Raw genomic sequence first — 21754 nt, forward strand, 5'->3', positions numbered from 1 at the left:
GTCCTTGACGTTTTCAGGGTTTGAACAGACACTTTGTCCTCTGCTCTCATTGGTTCGTTTTTGTTCCGCCCTTGCTTCAAATTCCCGCCTCCACTTAATTTACATTGGATATGAATCACGCACGTGATTTGTAGATGGGGGTGTTGGGTTGGGGTGATTGAAATGCTACGATAGGAACTGTTGTTGCTGCTCAAGGAACGTTTTGCTTACTACGTGTTTTTTTCTCTACCCATCCCCCGAGCTACTCCCCTCTTTACAACCAGACTGGCCACGTCCCGCAATAGAAAACTGTTGGAAAAAAAGAGTCCCATAAAAACATTCAAACATAGGCAATATTCTGCGTATCCTAAAACACTATTGAAGTATTTACAGCAAATATCTAATTTTATAAAAAATACAACGATGTAACAAATGAGGAGGTTATGTCACATATTATGATTAATACTGATTTGCCCAATTCAAATGTGCAGGATAGTCTCATACGGTATAGAAAAGTACTAAATAGGTTATGAAGGGTAGCCAAATTTCATCGTTTTAAAATATCCTCAGAAAACAGCATGTCAAACCTTATGGGTTGCTGTTTAGGTTCCTTGAAGGCAGTGTTGTTACTTGTGCGAAACACAATCATGGAATCAGGAGGAGTATGAGGGGGTGGCTAGAGAATGCTTTCCTATCTTAACCCCATGAAATAGACAATTTCTTTTTATCAAACCTATACAAAATAATTAAGTTTAAGTTTTCGTGATCACTAAATCCCAACATAAAATACCCTTTGTGACTTTTACCATCAGGCCTATCCATGCTTAAAAAAACGCAGTTAACAAGGGGTTTGTGACATTTAGTTACCAAATATCGTTCACTGATTTAGTTTACATCAACGGAGGAAAGTGAAAACAGCGTACTTCGAAGGACACGCCTTAACTCGTTCTGCTTGCCCAATCGCACCCCCACTTGTTCAACTCGAAAAATCCCTGATGGATATTTTGCCCAAAGTCTGCAAACTTAATGGAAGAAACTATATCTCAAATCATTTTAAATCATATTGATGATTAGAGTATTGTGTATGCAGCAGCTTTTGCATAGACGACGTACTGCAGGGTAACCTAATCAATGTAGGTCAGTTCCTAGGCCTATTCATTAATGAATTAAAAATAAAACAGAAACAGAAATTCTTACTTAAGTTAAAGATTTGATGATAACTGATTTGTTTTCCTCTAATGGTCTCGTTTTCTTTCTAGTCTAATGAGCTCCTTAACTTAGATTTCATGTTAATGGTACAACATTGCCCTCTTGTGACAAGATTTGGCACTGACTACAAAGAACTTTTAAGTGGCAGGATATGGCCCATTCAGAGTGCTGGCAGATAAAGGATGTCTAATTAAACACTCTGGCTGTATATTTGCTTACATTGAGGTGTATTTTAAAAGACCCTACACTGGTCAACAGTGAAAGGTTTGGTTCGTAATTTCAATCCAATAGACTTAAAAAAAATACAACAAATTGCTCCTCACAGTTCTCTATCTGTCCATTCTGAGTGTGTGCTAAAAAAAAACTCCAGTGTTCAAACACAGTCCTGGTTCTGTCAATTGGAAACAAATGATGTGGCTTGGACAATGCACAATGCACTATTCCAGCCGATCAGCAACCTTTTAATCAGAGCCACAGACTGTACCTGATAATTTATATGGTTTAAGTATATTTGTCTTACTCTTGTCTCTCGCTGCATGTTTGAATGAGAGAGAGGGAGAGTTTAGACAAAGAGAGGCCCTTAGGACATCAGACACAACGCACCCAAATTGCAGTCTTTGTGCACCCCTTCACCACCCCATGACTTTGAAAGACGGCCCCTAGAGACTCATGCGTACTTGTCCTGTCTGTCCTCTGCACTCATCCTCTGATCTACTCATCACTGAGTGCCTCAGGGCTCACCGCAAGGCTTGGCCTCTCTCTCGTGACCAACACGAAAATTCCTACACACTATCACAGAGAGAGAGAGAGAGAGAGAAAAACTCTTTATGGGTGTTGGCCTCTAACATACACTCTTCACCACCCTGGCAATTGATCATCTGTTATAATATATAGCATATAGTAGCAAAAACACAGCAATCAGGCTTTTCTTTGGTTCTATGCTGTTTATTGATGCAGGAACACAAGCCTCAGATTAATGCAGAACAGGGAAAGTCTCTGGGATCTTATATGCAGACACAGGTTACAAGGCAAAGGTGACACAGAGGCTAACGCTCAAGGAAACTACACCAGGGCATTTCACATAATACAACGACTCCTGCTAACATTAGAACGCCCTACATGGAAGATTAAGCACAGAATAGAACATTAACATACACATGCACAGAACTCTGGGAGCTCACAACTCCCTTTGCAGGCTACAAAATGTATTGTTTACACTGCATGTCCATGCAAGTTTTCCACATACAGTTCCAGAGAGTAACCAGAGTTCATAGCTTTTAGAATTAATTTAATAATAATAATTAAGACCTTTGTCAGGTTTTTAATGGCACACACGACACACTGGAACACACACGTGCATATATGGCACAATATACCCCTATTTCCATTGGGTGTAGTCTTGTTTAGGCCTCACTTAGACAAATCAAGCTTTTGTTCTGGCATCATCCCAACAGCAGAGGGAAATGGTTGATTACTGATGGCACTGATGCTGTCCCTTACAACCATAAAACCACCATAAAACCATTTAGGCTGTGTCTCATAACCTGAGGCTTGCATTTTGATTGGCCTCTTAGTCATTTATGATACTCACTGTGGGAAGAAAAGGAAACTTTGAAAACAGAGAAGTCTTAGGATATTACAGTTTTTTTAAAATCATTTTCACACTTTCTCAAATCATGACCACTTTTTGCAAAACACTAATTCGTCAAATCAGTAGAATATGTGAACGAAACTGTGGATACTTTTGTATTGCTTTGATGCAAAATGCATTCAATGACCCGTTCTTCCAAAATTCATGGACATTCATCTCGATCAATGCTCACCGTCAGCAAAATTTTGCAGACTTTTTAGACACTGTTGAAAACCAGCCAGAATTCATATCACTGTAGAAATATGTGGAAATATGCTGCATTTTGATAGACAAATGAAACTAAACTTGAAATAAAATAGATTATTATAGTTTTTGTGTAAAATGTATTCCTTTTTTTGCAGCCTTGTTACAATCCATACAAAAGTCATATTTGCATTGAAATATGCGTGTATGTAGGAAAAATATAGATGTAGTTGTCACTGAAGAGCTTTTCCCACTATTACTGACATGGGCTATCAGTGAGACAAAGCGTCCCAAAAATACAACTACAGTGAGTTTACCACACTCAACAGTGGTATTTACAGTATTGTAACAGGCAATCCAAAAGATCGAAAAGTTTGTTCTTGGTGTCATGATAGCTGCTTGGCTTGAAATATTTGTGGGGTGTAGGGGATTGTAGGAGTGGAAAAGCTTTTGCATCTAAAACATTATTTATTTATTATATTTATATATTATTAATATTATTTATTATTTACTGTAAGCCAAGGGAGAATGTGGCAATAAATGTGAAGTTCATAAAAATGTCATTCCAAATACAGAGGACATCATGGATCATCATTAGGGGCTACAGTAGACTTCTAGTGGTAGTATGTTGTATTGTTGTTTCACTTACTGTACTGACAAGCATCTACACACCTCAGATGGATGTGTTTGGTATTGCAATATGTACTATACAGAGGTGTCATATTTTTTTTTGCAATGCAACATTAATTAATTCAAAAATATGGGAACATAAGATATGCATTTTTCTATGCTTCAAGATGTTTGTGTTTTTTTGTGCCAAATTAGTCTTGGGTGACAGCCTTAGCTATAGTTTTGGCTACATTACTTCACTTGTGTGTGAAGTGTTTTGATGGTTGTAGTGCATTTGCATGAAAGGTTAACTGATGAAAGACTAACTTTTACTTTGTCGTCAAAGAATCCTGAGCATATGATTTTTGCTGTCTTATGTATAGATGTGCCTCACCAGAATAGATATCCGGTCAAGAAAACATAATTCGAATCTCCACATAAGACACATTTGAAAGCCTTTACTTGAGTTCAACTTGGAACACAAACAGTTATTCAGGTTGTTACAGAATAGGCCTATCACTTACCCTGGTTCCAATTAGTCTGATTGTAGTAGGCTCGTAGCTATCTTAGGCTAGCTAAAGACTAAGTCATCACAAAAGTGTTGCGGGCGACCTTGTGACTTCTAGCTCTCAGACTATGTAACGTCTCACATGTTTCATCTGTAGGTGACCTGAATTAAATAATTGATCTGTTAGCTGGTTTGTTATTCACCTCATTATGCAAGGGTGGTACGATGACGAAAGACGCCTACTTAAAGGTACAGTAAGCTATCTAAGCTTTTGCTGTGAAATGTTAAAGCCTAACTACCATTTAATTACAACAGTAATAGCCTTTCGATATTCATGTTTCTGTTTAAGCCTGTGCCTGTAAAAGCTCGCGTTTTCAAAATATAATCAGAGCAAAAAAACAGCAACCTCAAAGACGCCTATGTATATGAATTTGGAGAAATAGCATTTTAGCACGTCCCGAGAATTAGGCAACAAATCTGTTGCAAGTCTAGAAGCATTTTTTGATTTTTGTCTCTAGAGAGGATAGCCCTACTTCTACGGCAGGCTACTTCAACTTTAAGCCTAGTTTGGACAGAAGAAACGGAAGTGACGACACCCAAGCGACCGCAAGTTTTTTTTTATGACTGACAGCAAATTATTAGGAGTATAAGCCTTGGCAACAAAACGATGTCTCACATGTACAAGCTGCAGCCCACAGTTGTAATTCAAACGTTCGAACGTGAGCCTAGCTATAGCTAGTGTTGTTGGCCTGGACATCTGACTACATTGTTAATGATTTCTCAAAAGTCGAATGAAAAACGGAAGATTTCTGAAGTGGACACAATACCCGTAGCGTACCCATGCCAGTCGCATGCGTTCTCTATCGCTAGCATGTTGTATCGCTATCCTGTGCTAGCTAACTCGCTCTAGGACGGTCGTAAGTTAGCTAGCTACACTGTGTGTTAGTGAATTAGAAAGCTAGTTATCCAAATATTGGAAATTATACATAAATAATACAAGATGTGTTGCTTGTAACCTAGTGAGGAAGTGCCATACCAAGTCAATGCCACACGCCTCCGTGTTGCAACCTTTACGAATTCGTGGCTTAAGGAGGTCGAAGGAGGTGTTGTAACGTAGACAACGGCGCGTTTTAAGCGGGGAAGCGGTTACCTCGGGAGGTAGGCTATTTCAGTGTACATGCAACTCAGGACAAGACACTTTGGATTGATGACTGGAAACATTTGTAACATTCAGTGGACAGCGTCTGTAGGATTTGTGTGAAGTGGTGAGTTGGCTACAATCGTTCTCAAGAGTTCTAGCGATAATCTGCTTAGGTAATTATGCTGTCTTGAAGCTAACCCTTGATTGATTTTTGACAACACTGTATGATACATAGTTAGCTGACTGATATTGTTAGCACATCTCTTGGAAATCTAACGTTCGTTTAGTGTCAGATTATTTTAATCTGTTTAGCCTACACCTTCACACGCCAATATCGACGCGATTTCACAAAACGTAACGTTAACGGTTAGAGTTCATTTCGTCTCTACAAGGTCATGTCATAGTCTGTGTGTTTTAATGTGAAATATTTGAATGTGAAATATGTATTTTGTATTCTGTATTCTTGTGACTGCAGTTTCAATACCATTCGACTAACGGGTGGGGTTGGTAGCCTACCTTGAACGAGGCACATCCAAAACACTAACAGAAGAAAAGTTTGGATGTTGGCAGCTTGACAGAGAACGTGTCAGCTAACTGGTGATGGCGAAACCCGAGTCGAAAAGAGGTGCCATGGCCTTTGTCGCCGGAAGACCTGCTGCGGCACCGGAGGACCAGGTCAACAACGGGTCACTCGACCCGTCACCATCCTCCAGTTCTCACGACACATCACATACCACAGTGGCAGCCAACAAGTCTAAATCTGGTAAACAGACGTCTAAGGATCACCTGTCGCGACGGACAACCGAGAGTGAAGTGTTTGACGACGGGACCAACACATTTTTCTGGTAAGATGTAGCATGTATACAGTACCTGTCAGTTCAGATAGGTTAACGCTTCTCTCACCTTTTGAATATTGAGAAGAAAACAATGCCGTTGACCATGTAGCAGTTGCTTATTTTCTCCAGCACATCACTGTAATCTAATCATCGATGCCCCCTCTATCTTCCCAGTGATTCTTGCGGCATGTAGCTTACTGTTGGCTGTGATTTTAAATCTGTGGCTAGCCTAGTTTGATGGATTTGGGCTTTTGTGTACCTAGTTTCACAAGGGCAGGCATGTGTGTTATGCATGTCAGGCTAGACACATGGCATACATATATAGGAAATTCATGAGATTAAATAAAAAAATATCAGTATCTGTCTTTGAATGAATATTGTCAGGGTTGTGTTCTTTCAACCCTGGAGGGTCTTTAACCAGTCATTAGGACTGAAATGCTGTATTTGTAATTGTTCACACTGTTGTTAACTTACTGGTCCAGAGCAACCCATGAAATCCACTTGAGCAACAAGAGCTTTACTCAGAGTAGAGAGAGTCTAACTGTCATATGTGCCTTGGACCAGTCTTGCTGGGCACTGCTAGTTGTCTGTACATTTCTGGGTCTCAGATACAGGAGACGCTAGATATAGCTCTATTCTACTGACACATGACTTGCTTTCTGGTCTAGTGTAGGTGTGGCTGCCTGGTCAGGTTAGCCAGGCTGCTGCTGCTTCTTCCACTGCTGTTTTTGTTGTCAGGCAGAAGGGCAATTCTCGCCAGATGAGCAGGTTCCCAGGAGACAGGTGTAGGATGCCAGCCTGTCATTGCTTAGCCCTCCAAAGATTGCATCATAAAATGGAGTTACATCAGTGTCAAATGAGTGCATGCCTTCTTCATTACTACAGGCACTTTTATAATCTTGCCCAGGAGTAAAAGTACACATAATGGATGGTGAAATGAATCTGCCCAGAATTATTCAAAGCTATTGTAACTCCAGAGTTAATCAGCATAGAGTTGAATCTTCTTTGTAACGACCTCTGACCCATGATGACAACACCATCCATCTTCATGTTCACCGGTTTCTCTTTGCCTGTGTGGCTCTCCCAGTTTGACATTAGTCTTTGACTTACAAACTGATGCGGTTATTGTTCTTAGAATATACAGGCTCATTTGCGGATAGGTTCTTGATATCAGGCCATGAGTGAATGAGGGCTGGTGTGTGTGAGATCTCAGTGGAGACAGAATAACTCCTTAAGTGCTTGAATGACACGGCTCAGGGCCTGATATCAAAACAGAGGTATGGCTGTTTGAATGACCTTGCTTTGTGTGGTACAACCTTTTCCTTCTTCAAGTGAGGACATAGAAGCAGAAGCTTTGTAATTCCTTAATTATACAGGCATGTCTGAGTGTAACCTTCCTTTAGCTGTGTCTATGAAGTTTGACCTACGCTCCATGATTTCCTACTCAACTACCTCATCTGTGAAACTGAAGTATTTCCTTAGTTACCAGACAGGTCTGTTTATCACACATAAAAGACCTGTGGCACTATTCTAATTTATAAAAGAAGAAGGTAACCCACACCTTGGCTAGACCATCTATAGTTTTAGGTCTAGTGTTTTACACCTGCAAGATTAAGTTCTCCAGGGGCACATAGGGATTCGACATCTTGTCCTGTTTGTGTGGTCAAGAAGCCACCACTGGAAGTCCTCTTAGGTTATGTTAAATTGGGAGCATTTTCTTAAGAGATGTGAAAGGAGAAAGGTGTCTGTGTTTCCAAAGCTCATGTTTGGAAAAAGAGCTCTAGGAAAAACTGATATCCACATAACTACTGCAGAAGGAGAGCAAATGAAGTCTTTAAAAAGTGGATGTGTTGAAGGGCAGCGCTGTTGCACTTAATTAAATGAAGTGGAAAGGTTTGTATGCCGCATCACCTGATTCTCTTCCGTCCTTCTCCATTTCAATCTCTCTCTCTCTCTCCTCCTCGCTGTCTGTGTCTGTAGGCGAGCACACACAGTCACGGTGCTGTTCATCCTTACCTGTGCCCTGGTGTACGTCACACTACTGGAGGAGACGCCACAGGACACGGCGTACAACACCAAAAGGTCAGCATCCACAGAGACATTTTCAACACCCCCCCCCCCCCCCCACAATGGTGCCATGGGACCCCGCCCCTTAGCTCTAAGGGTTGGGCCCACAACAGACTGATACCATGCAACACGTTACCACGAAGCCTCTGAACCCTGGGGTGTGTCATAACACACATACACTCTCTCATGCGTTTATCGGAGTGGCCAGCGTGGCATTGATGCACTTCCATTCTCAGTGTAGGTGATACTTAGACAGATGAACAGTTTTGTGGATGGTTTTGCTTATTCGGTGTGGTGCCTGCTACCAATCCGCTCATTACCACACACACACACACACACACCCCGGTCTAGCGTTGTGCATGTGCATATTTGAAATTCACGGAGTGAGTGTCAGCGAAGGCCTTTTGGCCAGAGGAAGTTTGCGTATGTGTAGCCCAGGCCAGAAATAACCACGTGGACGTGGGAGGTGGACGAAGAGGAGGAGGAGGAGGAGTGGGGGAGGGGGAGAGGGCTGGTTGTCTGGGCTGCACACTAACAGGATTTGCTTGGGTCAGCGTAACCCAGGCTCAGGATTACTGAGCCCACGGCCCAGCACTGTCCTCCAATGTCTGTGACCTCACCTGATTTAATCCCCCAGCTCTGTTTCTGTCATCTCTCTCTCTCTCTATCTCTCTCTCTCTCTCTCTCTCTCTATCTCTATCTCTCTCTCTGTCTCTTTCTTTCTGTCTTTTTCTTTCTGTTCCTAACAGTAGATACACACTCTTTTTCTCTCTCTCTCTCTCTCCTCACACTCACACTCACACTCACACTCACACTCACACACACACTCACACATAACTCTCTCATGCTATAGTAGAACACATGCACACCCCTTGACTCATGGACGCCTAAATGACATTGGCCTTTGTCTCTGTCATCGGTAGGTGTTATCATAATATTCCACAAAGGGTGAACCGTTAGTGTAGCCTCTAACGTATACAGTATACATACCTGGATGGGAAGGATGCGTTTTGACAGGCGTTTGACAGGTTTCAGGCAGTGTTGACAAAATTATGATTGAAATGTTATCGTTTAGACAGGTAAAAAGTTTGGAACCCTCATAAACATGACCCCCCATTTATACAACATCTTTTACATCTTGTAATTATATGGACTTTTCCTCCTTCTATAAGCCTGTTAAGTGTGTACTCTGCATTTTTTTATATGAATCAGATTTATGTTTTACCACTAGCCCGCTGTCAGTTGATTTTAAAAGCAAGCTATAATGCATGGTACATTTTTTTCATGGTTCATTTTTATTTTCTTCACATTGCACATGTGTCTGATGGCTCTCTGTGGTGTCATTTTCCAGAGGGATTATCGCCAGCATTCTGGTGTTCCTCTGTTTCGGTGTGACCCAAGCCAAGGATGGACCCTTCACCAGACCGCACCCAGGTAGGAGCCATTGCTCAATGCACTCTTGTGCTGCAAACGGCGTGCACCCTCATGACCCTCTCTCCCATAATGGACTATTGATCGCTGACCCTCCCTCTCCTTCAGCAGTGGAATCCTGGACAGACAGACAGAAGCAGCCCACAGTCATTCCAGAGCACTACTGACATGTAGCCGTACCGGTAGCACTTAGAAGAGCCAATTTACTGATTGCCTGTAGTAATCCATATGCTACCACTCAGGCCCCGTGGCTTCTGTTGCCTCTGTCGACAAAAATGAGGGGGGGGAGAGAGGGGGGGAGAGAGGGGGAGAGAGAGAGGGAGAGGGAGAGAGAGGGAGAGAGAGAGGGAGAGAGAGAGGAGAGAGAGAGAGAGAGAGAGGAGAGAGAGAGAGAGAGAGAGAGGAGAGAGAGAGAGAGAGAGAGAGAGAGAGAGAGAGAGAGAGAGAGAGAGAGAGAGAGAGAGAGAGAGAGAGAGAGAGAGAGAGAGAGAGAGATTCCTTGTGATTGGCTGCAGAAACTGGGGCATTCGCATATGTCTCCTAATGGAGCGGCTTAGGGCGGCAGAGGAGGAGAAGAACGAGGGAGGGAGGGAGGGAGAGGAATGAAGGTGGGAGGAATGAAGGTGGGAGGAAGAGAGAAGAAGTTTTGTACTTTTAATTTGTACTTCTTTGGGTGGTGGGTGCTGGATTCTATGGGATCTTGGGAGTGGAATTCAGGCAAGTGTTACAACATTCATAGAATCCAGCACCCACCACCCATGCTGATACCAGGACTGCTGTTGTTTTTCTCTTCAACTCGGTGTATCTCGCTGATGTTGCAACCGTCACTCAACTGGTTTGGCCAGCAAAGCCAGTGTGTCTCTTTACCCTCTCCTCTGGGGAGTGGTTATCTCAGTCCTACCCACCTGGTGACAGTGGCACGGAGGTTATGTCTGTTATGATGAAGAATAGAGGATTCATTCATTTGCCATTGAATCTCCTGGATACAGAAAGAAAAAAAACAAAGCAAAGAAAGCAGTTGACTGTGTGTTGGTTTGTGTGCTTATGTTTGTGAGTGCTCATGTCAAGTGGTGTTTACTTAAAGGGCCCCAGAGAAAGCTGCTCTGCTGGCATGCTGGAGACACGTGAGAGAGGGCTTGTGGTTGGTTGGGTGTGAGATCCAAGCAGGGGCCTCTGAAGTACACAGAAGCTGAAACAAGATGGCCACCTGTCCCTCCTGTGCTTCTCCAGAGCTTTAGGGGACAGGGTTGAGATTTTTTTCAGTTAAGGGGCAAGAGAGAGAGAGAGAGAGTTCTCCAGGCTGCTTAAGATTTCTGGGAACACGTTGAGTCATAATTTGTTGCCTGGTGCTGTTGATCAGCGATCCAGTTTTTTTATTTTTTTATTTACACAAGAGAGGCAGCCATGGTTACACTGCACTCTTCAGGGTGTGTTCAACAATGAGGGGCTCTGTCTCGGGGGTTCCTGACTCTACAGCAGTGTGTGTGTGTGTGTGTGTGTGTGTGTGTGTGTGTGTGTGTGTGTGTGTGTGTGTTTGCCTGTTCAATCCTCATCTTTGCAACTTAATGTGCTTCCCCTGCAGCCTACTGGCGGTTCTGGCTGTGTGTCACGGTGGTCTATGAGCTCTTCCTCATCTTTATCCTTTTCCAGGTGAGACAAACGCCAACATAAAACACACAGCCTAATTACAAACAAACACACACACACACACGCGCGCGCGCGCGCGCGCCAAGTGCAAACCTCTCCCTTCTCTCAGCAGGCTCGGCCCTCAACAGTTCGCTCCCGGTTGACACGTGCACCCACCCACACACTCACTCCCTCCCGCTGAAAACATTCATCACCTTGTAATCAAACATACCCCACAAAGTAATGAAATGCGCACACACGCACACACACACACACACGCACGCACACACACGCACACACACACACACACACGCACGCGCACACACACACACACGCACGCACACACACACACACAGTCCCTAATCAAAAGAGACCTCATGAACGCCTGCTCTATTGTGAAGGGCCCGGGCTGCACAGCGTTATTAATCATTGTGCTGTTGTTTTGACCCGCGGAGGAGTGCTCTACAGGAGTGTACGACAGACTGGAGAAAGCCTAGTCAGCCTTGTGCTTCAGCGTCTGTCAGGCACCACGGGGCAAAAAAGGCCCCCTTCTACAAAGGGTCTCACAAGTGGACCCTCGACAGATCTTGTAAAACCCCTGCTAGTTACATCTTATTTGAAATGACCATATGACGGGTCAACGATTAATGTATGCAACACAGATGGAACCCTTCAGTAGGTGACGTGTCTATTCATGATGTATTAATATTCAGCTACGTTGTTATGCTAAATAGCATTGTGGGAGTTCATGGCGTGAATGACATTGGCGCCCTGCATGCATGACACAGGCTGTCGACGTGGCCCATCAGGTTAAATTACCACAGACACGACAATTAAAAACCACGACTGTCACAGTAATGGCACAATGGCATGTCTCAAGGGGTTTTGTCCGATGATATTCCCCATCTGCATGAGAGAAAAGGAGTCCATTAATGACCCTGTTCCTCTAAACAACCAACTTTGAATTCCTTCTTAATAGTCCACCATGTGATGACCACCCCCACCGCCTTCGGGGGTTTCCCTGCAAAAATGTCACTTCATTTGCGATTGCCTTCTCATGCCTTTCTATTGCTGTTAGACAGGCCTGTTTGTGACCACCATTACTCCCCTTGCAACGTGTGCCTTTTGAGACGTAGGTTGTTAAGTTAAATGTGGAGTTAAATGTTTTTTTTTTTTTTTTTCTGCAATATCTTGTAGAGTAGCAAACAAATAGAGTAGTCACAGTTGCTCTAAACTGGACGTTGTCTTTTTTTTTTTTTTTTGTGCAAATCCTCTTTGCTTTCATTGGCCAGACGGTGCATGACGGACGCCAGTTCATGAAGTACATCGACCCGAAGCTGGGCGTGCCTCTGCCGGAGAGGGACTATGGCGGCAACTGCCACTTGTACGACCCGGACAACACCACCGACCCCTTTCACAACATCTGGGTAAGGCAGTGCATTATCTGACACACGGCATTCACCACCAGTCACCTTTGGCCACAAACATTATCACACTCGGTTAATCATGAAACCCTGGGGCCAAATGGAGTGACTGATTCTTAACCAATCTAAACAGTTGTAGTGGGGAAGGTGACCGTGCCCTTTTGGGGGAAAGTACTTGTTTGTGAAGCTGTAGCCGAGGAGGTTAAGGAGGTTGTTTTGTTGTCTCCTCGTCGGCTCCTTTGTCCTCCTCCCTCGTGCCACGTGCCTGTGGCGTGACGAGGCTCTGAGGGGAGCCGCGGGGGTTGTGCCTCGTCTCCCTCAGCATCACCCCACCTCCGCTGCTCTCTCACCTGGCTGCGTGCGGAGCTCCCCCCTGCCCCCCCCCCCCCCCTCCCCCTCTCTCTCTGTCTGTGTCTGTGTCATGCCATCTGTTTCATTTCTCCACTGCTGTTGTTTTCCCCTTGCGTCACTATCTGTGAGGTGGTGTGATGTCTGGGGGTGGGAGGTTAAGAATCCTAAGCTCTGGCTGGCTTTGGGATGCGTCAGCCTCTTGAGTATCCCCCTGTGGGAGGGCAAGGCTCCTTTCCAATGTCTGTCTTTTTTTCCCTTTTAGACCCACTGCAGTCGTTATTAGGGCTGAACGATTTGGGAAAATAATCTAATTGCGATTTTTTACCAAAATATTGCGATTGCGATTTAATATGCGATTTTTTTTATCCTCTTTTTTTTCCCCAACAAAACCTAATGAATGATTTAAATATTACCAACACAATATAAGATACATTTAGTGTAAAATATTCTATCCCACATTTTACATTTTTATTTAACTGCTCATTACAGAAACAAGAACAACAAATCGGTGGCTTTGCCACTGTGCATTTAAGTAATTTAAAAAAAGTCATTTTAAGTATAAACACTAGGCATGCACTTTTTTTTTTTTTAGACCACGTTTTTTAATCGTGAACGTTGCGGTTAGAAAATCGCGTTCTATCATATCGCGATTAAATCGCAAATGCAATTAATCGTTCAGCCCTAGTCGTTATTCTTTTTCTCTCACTCATCCCCTCATACTTTCTCTCTGTACATATGCTTCTCTCTCTCCCTCCGTCACATTCCCCCTCTCCCTCCCTCTTGTTTGTGTGCATGCTGTCTGTGAACGGCTCAAGTCGGTCAAGTGTGACCGCAAACATTCAGACAAACACCCTCTTCACCGCCCCCCTGCCACACCACTCTCCCATTCGTCTCCAGAGCACATCCATTTCAAAAGACCCACGTTAAGCCAAACAGGATAAGGGGACATTGTTATTTATTGAAAACAAATAGCCACGCTCGTTTGATTGTTGAATATGGGCCCAGCCTATGTAGACAGGATGCAATATGGAGCCCAGCCTATGTAGACAGGATGCTATATGGGCCCAGCCTATGTAGACAGGATGCTATATGGGCACAGCCTATGTAGACAGGATGCTATATGGGCCCAGCCTATGTAGACAGGATGCTATATGGGCCCAGCCTATGTAGACAGGATGCTATATGGGCCCAGCCTATGTAGACAGGATACAATATGGGCCCAGCCTATGTAGACAGGATACAATATGGGCCCAGCCTATGTAGACAGGATGCTATATGGGCCCAGCCTATGTAGACTGAATGCAATATGGGCACAGCCTATGTAGACAGGATGAATTCAACAAAAGTGGAAAATCCCTGCACTGCTCTCCCTTTCCCAGCTCTGCAGAAAGCCTGGTGTAGATTCGGTTCTTGGTCTCTGTGACTCTCTTGTATTGGGTTACTCTCATGGCATTGGTACCACTGCAGTGGTGGTGGATTGGGCTGTCCTCTGCTGGCACGCAGACCTGCTGGCTCATAATCTTGACATGCACTCCCTCCTCACAGGACAAGATGGATGGCTTTGTTCCGGCACATTTCCTTGGCTGGTACATTAAGGTAGGTGACACACTGCCCAACTGTGAATGAACACTATACCTTGTTTTGTTCCTGTGCAGTCCACTGCATTATAGACATCATAGAAAGTCTTAAATGTCCTAATGAGACTAAAGAAGTTAAAGTAACACTATGGAGTTTTTGGAGCCGCTAGGTAGGGGGCTACTTTCTGCTAGACTATTCAGTAACTTATTTGCTTTGTCTTGTGTTGCACTTGCTTGATGTTTGACTGTGTTAGGAAAGCTGTTGACTTGCTAGTTTGTCATAAACAAAGTAAGCTCATTTCAACAGGTTTAGCTGCTAGCAAGACATCTCGTTAGCGATGTTAGCAAGCTTGTTATAACATTACGCTTGGACATTGATGCTAGTAATAAGTGCTCTTGCGTTGGCTTCTTTGTAATGTTATTGTGATAGCTGTGTTGGCTAGCTTGCCAACAGCTTTCCTAACACAGTCAAACATCAAGCAAGTGCAACACAAGACAAAGCAAGACAGCAAATAAGTTACTGAATAGTCCAGCAGAAAGATGCCCCCTACCTGGCGACTCCAGAAACTCCATAGTGTTACTTTAAGCTCTGAGAAAAGTCATACCATGTCAAATGTATGTTAAGTCATAACATAAATGTCTGCCATATTTCCTGGAAAGGTTAGAATACAAACTTGAGTCATGTGATGTTGTAATGATGGGGTGTGCCTCTCTGTATGTCTGATTGCTCTCCTAGACGCTGATGATTCGAGACTGGTGGATGTGTATGATCATCAGTGTCATGTTCGAGTTCTTGGAGTACAGCTTGGAGCATCAGCTGCCCAACTTTTCTGAATGCTGGTGGGATCATGTACGTACGGAGCAGTTTGGCTCTCACACACATCCACAGATGTATGCTTATGTAGTGTCCATATCACTTTATGCTAGTTTGATGAGATGGTGTCTTGTGTTTTATAATGTTAAAATATAATGTGCATTCATTCGTTTTTCACAAATGCTGGAGCCACAGTCAGAGCCCCATCATAGATATTTTATACACACACACACACACACACACACACACTCACACTTGGGCTGTACATTGACTGAGCTCACTACCTTAACTACTAGCTTCAACATGACACACAAAGCTCTTTCATTCACAGCGTTGCAGCTCAGTGCTGAGATTATGTAGCTGTTGATTTCCTGCTTTTGGTGATTACTGCAAGGATGTGCAAAAGCCTTGTGAAGGCTCCTCACTAAACAAACAGAGTGGGAATAAGAGCTCTGGGCTGAAGGAAGAGGATTTGAATGTAATCTGATGAAAACAGAAAACAAAAGCAAAATGGGTTGATCTAGAAGCCAAGACATCCTGTGTCCGACTGTAACGTCTGTCCTCTCTGTTCTACCGTACTTAAGCGTGTCTTCTGTCCACGTCTTTCACTCTCTGGCTCCATCATATGCAGTGGATAATGGATGTGTTGGTGTGCAACGGACTGGGAATCTACTGTGGGATGAAAACCCTGGGCTGGCTGTCCATGAAACCGTACCAGTGGCAGGGACTGTGGCACATCCCCACATACAAGTAAGGAGTTCCTCCCCCACTCCCCTCAATGCCTCTTTTCACATAGGAGGTCATATTTAACTAAAGGTGTCTGTAAGTGTGTGTGTGTGTGTGTGTGTGTGTGTGTTGTTTTTTTTTTTTTTTTAACAGTGATTTAGTTTGGTCCCTACAGTGTGATTTCACTTCAGGTTGGCTTTAGACCCCCCTCCCCCTCCCATTTTCCAGTGTGCTATTCTGAGTGGCACATTTCAACAGCTTTTGAAATTGCATCTGCCCTCTGTCTAATAATATCTTTCACGCACAGATTTGCCATGAGTCAGTGTTCAGTGTCACTGTGATGTCATTCTGCCCTCAAACGGCTGGCTGCTAATTAGCATCTCTTGTCGAAATTGCTTATCAGTTTGCCAATACTTAAAGGATTCTGTGTGTGTGTCCATAGGGGGAAGATCAAGCGTATAGCCTTTCAGTTCACACCCTATAGCTGGGTGAAGTTTGAATGGAAGCCTGCCTCAAACCTTCGTCGCTGGCTAGCAGTCCTAGGCATCATTTTCATGGTAAGTTTCCCCCCCCCCCCCTACACACACACGCACACACACACACACACACACACACACACACACAACTCACAATTGCAAATGACCCCATTTTCCACCTCTACATTCAGCAGCTACTACGTGATGTGTTTGCGTCATAAGTCTTAGCTTTCCCCTGGGTGTGTCTGTGTGTAGTTCCTGCTGGCTGAGCTCAACACCTTCTACCTGAAGTTTGTGCTGTGGATGCCCCCGGAGCACTACCTGGTGCTGCTGCGCCTCGTCTTCTTCGTCAACGTGGGCGGAGTGGCCATGAGGGAGATCTATGACTTCATGGATGACCCGTAAGTGTGGGCCAGAACTGGGCTTGGGCTGCTGCTGCTGCTGCTGCTGCCATTTGTGCCCGTCCCTGTGTGTCATACGTCCGTGTGTGGCATATGTCCGTGTGTGGCATTCGTCCCCGTGTGGCATTCGTCTGAGTGTGTACGTGCATGTGTGGTTGGACAACTGTGTGTGTGTGTTTGGATATGTGTCTTTGTGTTTGTCTCTGTGTGTTTTTTTTTTTTGTTTGTTTGGCTTTTTGGCATCTCTCTGCAGCTGGAAAAAGGGTCCTAAGTGTATTAAACGTTTCTTTGGGCTTTAGCGCTGTAGAGTTCTTAGTTCTCCTATTTCCTCTCAGGAAGTTCCATAAAAAGCTGGGCCAGCAGGCATGGCTGGTAGCAGCCATTACGGTCACAGAGTTCCTCATCGTGGTGAAGTATGACCCCCACACCATCACACTGCCCATCCCCTTCTCCGTCACACAGTGCTGGATTCTGGGGATGTTCCTCATCTTCAGCTGGACACTGTGGCGCTTCTTTTTCCGGTAAGCAAGTTTCTCTCTCTCTTTCTTTCTTTCTTTCTTTCTTTCTTTCTTTCTTTCTCCCTCTCTTCTTTGCGCTAGCTTTGGGAATCCAGCCATAGTTGCCCTCCACCTTGTTTTTGAGTGTGCCTTTGTCTCTAGCAGTAAGTGTACTAATTAGGCAGAGATGAATTAGTCTGATTACACACTGGTGGCCCACCCGGAGTGTGGGCATCGTAATGCTCCCTGTGTGTTTTAAGCAGCATCACTTCAGCTTTCATGCCACTCATACACAGGCTGCCTCCCTGATTCACGTTTGTTTTCATTTCAGTTCTTGATTTGTCACTGCTGCTCTTTGATTTGTCTTGACTTGATTTGTCACTGATTTTTGGCCTCCTCCTTTGGTTTTGTTTGTCTTTTTCACTCTCGTCGTCTGTGAGCGAGAGAGCGTCAGCCCGGCATGTTAAAGCTTGTGGTCTGTTTTCTTCGCCTGTGTCCACCCCTCCCCTCCTCTTCCTCCCTCTGTCCTTTCTTTCCTTCCTGCGCTGTGGCAATGTCCATGTGCAGTAATGTGGTGTGTGGAGGCGGGCCCCTTTTCACCCCTGGTGTGGTGCGGTTCACTTGTCCTCTCTCACTGCACCTCAGGGCGAAAGGAACCATCCTGCATGCTCTTTGACATTTCAGTTTCTTCCTGTTTATTTTTGGCCTTATTTATCAGAGCTTTTGCCCCCTCAGCACAAAGTTTGAATCCTGTCACGTGACCATGGTTGCACAGATACATTATTCATTATGCTGATATGGAAATAAAGTTGACATCCCGTCATCTTTCAGTCAACACATTTGTTTCCTCCGGCTTTCACCTTTTCCCATAGTCTGTCGTTGGCGTGTGTCTGTTTGACTACCAGTCACAAAACACCTTTACCGGGCACGTCCACACACTCTGTACGTGCCATAATTTTATGTCACTGAGCTGCAGGTACTAAAGTGAAACGGCACTAGTAAGCACACAGTTGAATGAGGCCTAGGCATTTTTTTTCTTGCTTTTTTTAGTTTTTTGTCTTTCTTTTTTCAGGTGCAAACTTTGTCCACTGGTCACTACTACCAGACTGACTTGCTCACTGAAGTAATTTCAGCTCTGTGTTAATCTGTGTTTGCGGCTTGTGTGTATGTTCTACCTTCCTGGTTATGTCTCTTATGTTTGTGTGTATGCCCATGTAGGGACATCACGCTCCGCTACAAGGAGACCCGCCGGCGCAACCAGGAAGGCACAGGGGAGCGGGAACGACACCTTGGCAACAGTAACAATGGCAACGGTAGCCCGGCAACCACGTCTGGGCGCAGCAAACTTAACGGCAGCACCGAGGCAGTGAGACAGAGGAAGTCCTGAGGACCCCCCGGCAGGGATCACACTGCACTGCACTGCACTGTGTCTCGGAGGGATGAAGGGAATGGTGGATGGAGGGATGAAAAGGTGGATAAAATGGACAGATGGAAGGCAGAGGCACTCTGTTTTTGCTGCTGTTGCTGCTGCCATTCCCACATTCAGAAACCTCACCAACGTCATCCTATCCAGGGCGTAGGTGGGCTGCTGTGTGTGTGTGTGTGTGTGTGTGTGTGTGTGTGTGTGTGTGTGTGTGTGTGCGCGCGCACCAGAACTGTCATTCCAATGCTGACTTGTCACTGTTAACATTATTCACAGAAGCAAACAAACCCAGAGTTGAGGTGAGGAGGGGATTTTAAAGAAAGGGGGCATGAATCGGGTCCATGGGGAACAAATTTGGGTGTCAAAACATGTGAAATCACAGGAAATCAGTAATTCTTAATTTTTCCAAAGGTGGGGAAAATCAGTGTGCGACTAGTCTTTGGTGTGTGTGCGTGTGGGATAACTGGATTAATGGCAATAAAGCCTGAGCCTTGCAAACAATGACCTTTTCTCACTGACTAGCTATACTGATTGCAGTATCCTTGCCAACGCAGATGCAGTTTTAAGACGTGTTCGGTCATGCTCATTGACTAGCATTTGGGTTAGTGAACAGTGTTTTGAAGCAGAATTCCACGCTCAAATTCAATGAGGCTGACTGCTGCATCACAAACTCTAATATATTTTTAGACTCTGTGAGAAGTGGCCATTGTAAGGCCTGCGTGTGGGTGAGTCTCTTGATGAAGATGTTTCGCTCCCTTCTCTTTGCCTTATTGACACAAGAGATGTGTGGCTCGTAACTTTGATGGAAGCTCTTATGTTATTTTTCAGTTTTTTTTTTTTTTGTTTTGTTTGTTTGTTTTTTAGTTTAATTTGTATTGCACTTACATGTCCTTAGCACAGGGTTTAAGCGAGGGGCTTTCTGCTGCTATGCAATAATGAAGGTTCACTACCATAGTTTCTTCCCCAGTGCAGATCACAGGATTTTGGTGGAGTTTTGTCAGACGTAGTTTTGAAGAATGGCAATGCCTTCCCTTAACATGTAGGTCTCATTTCTACATTTTCGTATTAAACCAGAAAGAGGATTGGCATCATTGGAGTTGTAACTAACTAGATTGGGTTCACCTGTTAGCTATTGTCTTTGTTAAATATAGCAAAATACATCAATTGTTTTACCAAATGGAAACAGAAGTCTGCAAGTCAAGCCCTGTGATCTCAATGGGTCGGATCACCCATAACTTAAATAAGAGTGATTGGAGTGACATGCTTGTCAATGGATTCATTCTTCTGTTTCCAAGCGTATAGATGAAGAAGGCCACGTTCAAAGCCTCACTATTCCACAGTGCACATGGGTGCCAGCACTACCTAGCAACATGTTCTTCACACTCATTACCTCCTGGAGCAGAAGGCAGAATAACTCAAATGTACTCTGAAGGATACTGCATAGTTAGTACTCCACTACATAGATATTTATAGTTTTATTTTAGTTGTTATTTCTCTTTCAATTAATTTGTAACAAAATGTTAAAACTCAGAATATATGTTTCAGATGGTATTACAAAACTGACATAGTCCTTAAAATTCACAATAAACTCTTGCCAGTACCACTAGGTGGGACAATCACACTAACTTGAGTCTTTGATGGATTAACTGTTGCTATAAGGATTCGGAAGCCAAACCCTGACCTAATGTACAGTTATCAGGTTAAAGTGTCGGTTACTAGAGGATGTTTTTTTTTTTTGGGGGGGAGTTAGGGTGTTTGTTTTGCGTAGAAGAGAGTCCTGGAAGCCCATCACTATTAGCCACATAACCACCCAATTGTGTGGATTTGTATGCTGAAGCCATACTTTGTGACATTGATGCTCAAATGTAACTGTTTCTATCTGCTGTCCTTTTAACATCGTCAGACCAGGAACTCCTCGGAAATCACAAGCCATTGGCCATTGTAAATGCTGTCTGTATGCCGTGTCGATGGTTGGTGTTAATGTTTTGAATGCACAAACATGTAAGGAAAAAAGAGACAAAAGCAGTAACCAAAATAGTTTTTTTTTCCAGTGTATGTGTAGTAGTCGCAGTGGTGCATCAGTCATTTATGAGGTTACCTTATAGGATGTGTATTCCAACCACACCAAAAAATAAAAGACATCGCAAATGTTGGTGTCTAAGGGAAATTGTGTATATCTCACTGGTAACATGGTGTTGGGGAGCTGGATCCATTGAACTGATTTGTTGTTTGTAAATGGTTCTGTATGAGTGTTTCCACCTGCTTCTGTCACTAAGTAAAATGTAGTGGTTCCAGGGAACCATTGCCCTGGCATGTAGAGATATTGTGCAAATTGTCCAAAATGGCCTCTTTGTGTGGTCTAGTTAACACTTGATGCCATTATAATTATGTGAATGTACAAAAGCAGATCTTGATGTTTTGCAGAAGAGGGCTACATCTTATTCAAATGCCAATTTATTGTTAACCATCCCAAATTTTATTCTTATGCCGAAAATTTGTTTTTATTATCCAGTACAATGTGTGGCTATTACATAGCACAGGGAACAATCCAAATGTATTTTATGTTGATGCTTTTTTTGTTGTCCAATAAAAAGAAGGGGTCCTCTTGGAAGATATGTCTTGGAAATACTTTATCTAACCTCGTCTTGCTTTGAGCAAAACATTTAACCCTAATGTGAAAATTGTTGATGGTGTAACTTTTCATAGATTCTCTGTATCCTCCCTTGTTATTTCTAAATATGGTGAAGCATCTTAAAAACGGCTTGCAAAAAAAGGCTTGCATGCCGGCGATATCCGATGTATGTAAGCTACCTATGAATTAGTTA

The 21754-nt window shown here is 43.8% G+C and overlaps 1 protein-coding gene across 5 annotated transcripts; it reads left to right on the plus strand.

Moving 5' to 3' along the window:
• Positions 1-4370: 4370 nt before the first annotated feature.
• ptdss2 (phosphatidylserine synthase 2) lies at positions 4371-21540 on the plus strand. Of its 5 annotated transcripts, none has more exons than XM_031565303.2 (13): positions 4371-4388; positions 5851-6125; positions 8097-8198; positions 9535-9617; positions 11197-11264; positions 12533-12667; positions 14561-14611; positions 15329-15442; positions 16038-16156; positions 16575-16689; positions 16864-17009; positions 17345-17530; positions 18725-21540. In XM_031565303.2, exons 2-13 carry the CDS (start codon positions 5881-5883, stop codon positions 18891-18893), a joined length of 1533 nt encoding a protein of 510 aa, XP_031421163.1. In that variant the 5' UTR covers positions 4371-4388; positions 5851-5880; the 3' UTR covers positions 18894-21540. The 5 variants fall into 5 exon arrangements, with proteins under 5 accessions (XP_031421163.1, XP_012694598.1, XP_042563312.1 ...); XM_012839144.3 differs by lacking the exon at positions 4371-4388 and adding an exon at positions 4430-5404 and having other exon boundaries at positions 5756-6125; XM_042707378.1 differs by lacking the exon at positions 4371-4388 and adding an exon at positions 4430-5404.
• The last annotated feature ends 214 nt before the right edge of the window (positions 21541-21754 follow it).

This window comes from Clupea harengus, chromosome 3 (genome assembly GCF_900700415.2).
Source record: "Clupea harengus chromosome 3, Ch_v2.0.2, whole genome shotgun sequence".
NCBI classification, from domain to species: domain Eukaryota; kingdom Metazoa; phylum Chordata; class Actinopteri; order Clupeiformes; family Clupeidae; genus Clupea; species Clupea harengus.

Coding starts and splice junctions, on each gene's coding strand:
- ptdss2 (XM_031565303.2), top strand. CDS start 5,881: ATGGCGAAACCCGAGTCGAAAAGAGGTGCCATGGCCTTTGTCGCCGGA. Junction 8,199..9,534: donor ACGGCGTACAACACCAAAAG/GTCAGCATCCAC, acceptor GTCATTTTCCAG/AGGGATTATCGCCAGCATTC. Junction 14,612..15,328: donor TCCTTGGCTGGTACATTAAG/GTAGGTGACACA, acceptor TTGCTCTCCTAG/ACGCTGATGATTCGAGACTG.